The 5,962-nt window shown below is 34.5% G+C and overlaps 1 protein-coding gene across 1 annotated transcript; it reads left to right on the top strand.

The window, feature by feature from the left end:
• Positions 1 to 1,791: 1,791 nt before the first annotated feature.
• On the top strand, positions 1,792 to 3,599 carry HELRODRAFT_170112 (hypothetical protein; the record flags this gene model as incomplete). Its single annotated transcript, XM_009015929.1, has 2 exons — positions 1,792 to 2,122; positions 3,511 to 3,599. The coding sequence occupies 2 exons, from the start codon at positions 1,792 to 1,794 to the stop codon at positions 3,597 to 3,599; spliced, it is 420 nt and encodes a 139-aa protein (XP_009014177.1).
• Between the last annotated feature and the right edge of the window lie 2,363 nt (positions 3,600 to 5,962).

Here is a 5,962-nt window from a genome sequence, read left to right as displayed (position 1 = left end):
AATTAAATTGTAATTTTTTTAAATTTATTAATAATCTCAATATTTGACGTAATTTTCTTTTCTAATTTTAAATGGCGGGCATTAAATTTGAAATTTGGATATATTTTGGCCGGATAATTATGTTGAAATATTAACAAATTGAACTATTGAACAATAAACAAGAACAACAAACAAAAGCAACAAACAACAACAACAAACAACTAACAACAACAACCCTTATCTTGGACTACATACATTTCAAATTGGTTGCAAAGTTTGTTTGATAATAATTTTCTACCAAAAGTTCAACCAGCAAAAGTGAGAAAAAAAACCAACAAAGGAGACATCTTCATTTTTGGCAGAAATAAATAACTTGATTTCAACAATAGTTCATCAATTAAAAATAACAAATATACAACTAACGATACGAAAAAATGTCAGTGTTACAAATATTACACTAAATATATCACTTCTTACAACGTTGGAGTTAAACTATTTAGTTGTCGATATAAAACGTCAAGTTCCATCTACCTGATTGAGTGACCTTTAAGATGCATTCCAATATTAAAATTTATTTTGTAAAATTTGAATAATTTTGAAAAATTTTTTTTAAATAACAAATTTGACTGCGATTTTTTAAAATATTAGTGTTACTTCTACTGTTATATCATTCTCGTGTGATAATTTATAACGCAATAAGTCTTAAAAAAGTAACGAGGTTGATCTTTTAGTAAATTAAATTCAGCCATTCTTCAAGCAAATCAAATCATAAATCAATTGTTTCAAAGTTCAACATCAAAAGGCAATTGTCTACAAAGAGATATTTAATTATTTATATTAACAAAGAACAACCAATTAATGAATTGTATAGAGAAAAATAAATTTCGTCAACGGATTTATATCAATTTTAAATGATTTTTTGTTAACTTTTGTGACGTAAAATATTAACTCAACATTTGTTTAATATTTTTACATATTATAAACATCCATCATTTTGAAAATCATAATCCTCACAACATTTCCACAACACAACATCAGACAGCACACTAATCAATATTACACGTTAAAATACCTTGTTCCAACATTACAATACGCCACAAAACTTGCGACATACAACATCAGCACATCAACTCATTTCACACGAAAATACCACTCGCATCATTTCAAAATGACACTGCGCTGATATAATTAGAAGAAGAATATTGCAGTTCCTCTGAGAGCGTGCCAATTCTTTCAAGTTCAGCAAATCAAAGCTTTCGGGACGAGTTTCAAACAAGATGACAGCTCCTTTCCAATATAAAATCTATTTGACGTAATGTTTGCGATCCAATAAAATCAATTGTTCGGAATAAAACCAATAGCAACAGACTCACAAACATTAACATCAAAAGTTTATTTTAACATTATGTTAACTTTGTACGCAATAACAGCATGATCAGCATTCCTGAAACATTTTTGTCTGTAACAAACAATGGAACGCGCATTCATAATGCATGACCAACAAAACGTCTTTTTATTCGTCCATTGAGTCATCAAATATTTTATGAGACACATCAACAAGCAAATCTTCGTGTTCCTCATCGTTTGAGTCATCAGGTTCATCATCATCCTCTTCATCATCATCTTCATCATCATTTGAGCCTTCATTTGCATATTCATTCAAATCTAACGTAACACGAACCGAACTTAATAAAGACTGCAGTGCTTACGTGAATGCAAACATGTTTGTAGAAGGCATGAGAGCGAATGCGAACGAGTGCCACAGTGCCAGCGTAACGATGCAGTCAATTCAGTTCGAGCACTGCAACTGAAATGAAAAAAATTTATAAACTGAAACTATTTGAAATCGTTGAAAGTTTAGGAGCCATCCATCATGGTGCTGTCACATCAGACTTCATGACTATCGCCATCATGATCATTTTCATTTTCTTCTTATCCTCGCAGAGACTTGTCGCTGACGAGATGATCAGTGATGCTAACAACATCAACAACAACAACATTAACAACAGTATTAACAACAATATCAACAACAACATAAACATCAACAGCAACATCAACAACAACAACAAATGGGTGACGATCATGTTCGAACAACGACAAAACAGAGTTAGCCTACTAGTTGATGGAAAGAAAAAAGTGCAAGGTTTGTATTGTGTCGAGTTTGTTGTTGTTGTTAGTTGTTGTTGTTAGTATTATGGCATTGTTGTTGGTGATGTTATTTTTCTGAAAGTGGTGTATTTCCGTTAGCACTGTGGTGTGGTTTGTTTTGATGTAGATGGTTGCTGTGTTTTGTACTGGCGTACATTAGATATTAATCAATAGATAGGATGTCAGTAACTAAAAATATTGATTGTTTTACTAACTCACATTTAGAATTTTTTCATTTACAAGCAGCTCTAGAACATAACTTTTTTAAAAATAATTCTTTAAATTGTTGACAATACAATTTTTTAAACTTCAAAGCAGTTTTGTTGAGCAACAGGGATGGGCGGATGAAGAGGAAATTGAAAAATTTTAAGTGTTGAAACTTTGTGAATTTAACGTGGGGGCAAAAAAATCAGCATGCGCAATCTAGAGTCACCAAAATTAGGCTGGCCTTTTTTTAGCTCATCACGCCAAATTTTGGTCTAGTCGATTTTGCACTTAAAAGGAGCGGCATATTGATCACCTCACACAGACCGCAGAACGGTAGCTGGATCCTGTTGATCGTGTGTTAAGTTGTCTGTATCAATCTATTGTTTTTATGAAATGAGACTGCTGTGCAGATGAACGGGAGATGGCCATATTGCGCTTTTTTTAAAAAACGAAATCTAATTTCCAACCCAGAAATAATTATACCATAACATTTATTAATTTGTTGGATTGGAAGTTTTTGCGGAACTAACAAAATTTTTCAGAAAAATTTAATTTTATTTTTCCTTCAATTTAGTTTGAGTCGTTATATTTTTATTAGAAGTAACGAAGCGAGAATGAAGCATTTCTCTCTCAACAAAAGATTGGCCGGTGAAATTTTTTTTCTCTTGCATAAATAAACAAAGTGCATCTTTCTGTTCCATAGAGCAACAAATAAGAGGGAGGCAGAGGTCACTTTATTCCTATTTCTTCATTCATTCGTTTTTATTATTCTTTATTCAGTTATTTTTTGTTATCTTTTCACTAATTCATTTTTTAGTTATCTCTTCACTAATTCATTTTTTTACTTCTTCATTCATTCATTTGTGTTTTTCCCTCATTTTTTCATTTTTCATCCCAACGTGAAGTATGAACATTAATCATTTGAAACAAATGCTCTTAAAATCCAAAATACTTACCGCACCTTATTTGTTGAAAAATTCAAAAGCCAACTTGCAGACGTCTTTTAACGAAGATGTTTATGAATTGCGTGTTTATTGGGTATAAAAGATAAATTATCCACTTAACTTTTTCCTCAAAACCAAACAATTGAGATAACTTTTCACACACACACACACACACACACACATAAACATACACACACAACACACACACACATAAACATACACACACAAATAGAAAAACAAGATGTAAATCGCACTTTTGTCATAGCCGAAACAGCAACGTTCACCTGTACAACGTACACACACAAACCAGATTTCACATGATCGACGTTCAACCACGCCACACCACGCCACACCACACCACACTTCAACTCCTCACAAGAACTACAAAGAATATCAATAAAGCCTTTTGTCACCAATACATAAAAATCTCTATTGCGTTTGACACTTTCAAACAAATTCGCCATGCCAAATTTCAGCCGACGCTGACTTGAAACTTGTGACAATGATTGATTTTGGACAGATTTTTAGAATGACAGTGAAAAACATGAAAAGAAACAACCAACACTCCATACATACAATTCTACCCACAGTTCACACTGCATTTTAAACACACTTCACGTATGAACAGTTGAACACACTTTTTGTAGTGTGTTCAAACACGCGAAACATAAACTCACAATCACGCATTTATACACACACCGCACAACCATCAAACCCCAAAACCACACATCACCACACAACCACATATAGCACTACATAACCACTCACAGCACCTTACAACCACACAATTACTCATGCATCACCAAACAACCACTCTAAGCACCACACAACCACACACGTTACCACACAGCCACACACGTCACTACACACATCACCACACAACCACAAAACCACACACAACACCACACACATCACCACACAACCACACACAGCACCACACAAACACACACCTCACCACACACAGCACCACACAACCACACACCTCACCACACACAGCACCACACAACCACACACCTCACCACACACATCACTACACAACCACACACATCACCACACACATCACCACACACATCACCACACAACCACACACATCACCACACACACACCAACTTGCACGTTCAGCTGCATCTGAACCTCAACGCGTTACTCAAATTCTCTCCACCCCAATACATTGAAGTCACTCGTTCAATTGATTTCCCGCCAAAAGAATGAAATGAGCAGAATGCGAAGATTGATGACGATAGGTTCTCATTGAAAAACAAATGACGTAGCCGTGACGTCATCATAAAAACGGACATATATAACAATTAAGTCTGCTTTACGCTTCTTATCTAGCTTCCGTTGGGTTGCCAATTGACATTGATTTTCTTTTTTGGGCCTTCATATATAAGTGTGGGTGTGTTTCTGTGTGTCTCTATCTGTGTGTGTGTGTGTATGTATATCTGTGCTTGTGTAGGTGTGTGTGTTTGTGAGTGAATGAGTGAGTGAGTGAAAATTTGTGTATGTGAATGTGTGTGTGTATGTTAGTGTGTAAGAGTGTGTGTGTGAGTGTGAAAGTGTGTGAGAATATGTGTGTATGAGAATATGTGTGTATGAGTGTGTGTATGTGTGTATGTGTATGTTTGGTTAATGTGTGTGTGAGTGTGTGTGTGTGTTTGTGTTGTGTTTGTGTGTGTGAGTTTGATCAACATTTTATTTCATTCCTTCAAAGAAGTTGATTGTTCAGCAAATTGGTGTTAGAGGCGAAGGCATCTGAAGTAATGTCATCTTGCATTCATCTGGGATGGTCGAATGTTCTGTTGTGTGTCGATAGCTAACGAGCCACCATCATGTTCAACAGTCTTCTCTTCTATTGATGACAAGATTGAGAAAAGTGCAAGGAGGTGTGTTGAATGGAGTGGTGGAATGGCAAGTAAGCATCAAAGTGAGTTGCTGAATCTTCGCGAAATTCAATTAACGAATAAAAGGAGAAGCCATCGGGTGTTCGCGTTCTTCTTACAAATTTTTCAAAACTTCCTTTCGATTTTAAGCAAACATTTGTTATTATGTCCATTCTTTTATTGTAATCTCATTATGTTGTTTGCATGTTTTTTTTCTCAATTTAAACGATGCTTCCTACTGAATGGTTCTGTAGAATGCATCAAAAACTCTGCAACAGCATGGGAGAAGTGGGCAAACATCGCCGAACTAACAATTTAAATTTTTTAAACTGGTAACATTCATATAATTTGTTGTACAAACAAATGCTGGTGGCAGTTTTGCATAGGAATGTTTTAAAGTTTCTTAATCATCAGTGCTTGCAGCAGCAACAACAACAAAATTGTAATGGAATGGATGAATAAATGAATGAATGAATGAATGAACGAATGAACGAATGAGAAAAGTTTTGTGGGTTTGTTTTAATCAATAATCTTTATAATCAGATTACATGCAATCTTGTGTTTTGTAATAATCATTAGCACGATCATCTTCGAAAGTGTAATTCATAAAGAATAATATCTTCAAAATGTAGAAAAAGATTGAACCAGAAATTTATGTTGCTAGGAATTTCCTCTTTCTTCTAGCTACGGGCTGAACGATGCGAAGATAATAAGGTGAGGAAATAAAATTTAGTGATGTGCAAAAATTCTCCAAGAACTACTGAAAATGTTGGGAATTAAAAAAGATGAGATGACGATAGATGG

The sequence above is a fragment of the Helobdella robusta genome, assembly GCF_000326865.2.
Source record: "Helobdella robusta unplaced genomic scaffold HELROscaffold_17, whole genome shotgun sequence".
NCBI lineage: Eukaryota > Metazoa > Annelida > Clitellata > Rhynchobdellida > Glossiphoniidae > Helobdella > Helobdella robusta.
This window is presented reverse-complemented; position numbering and strand designations above follow the sequence as displayed.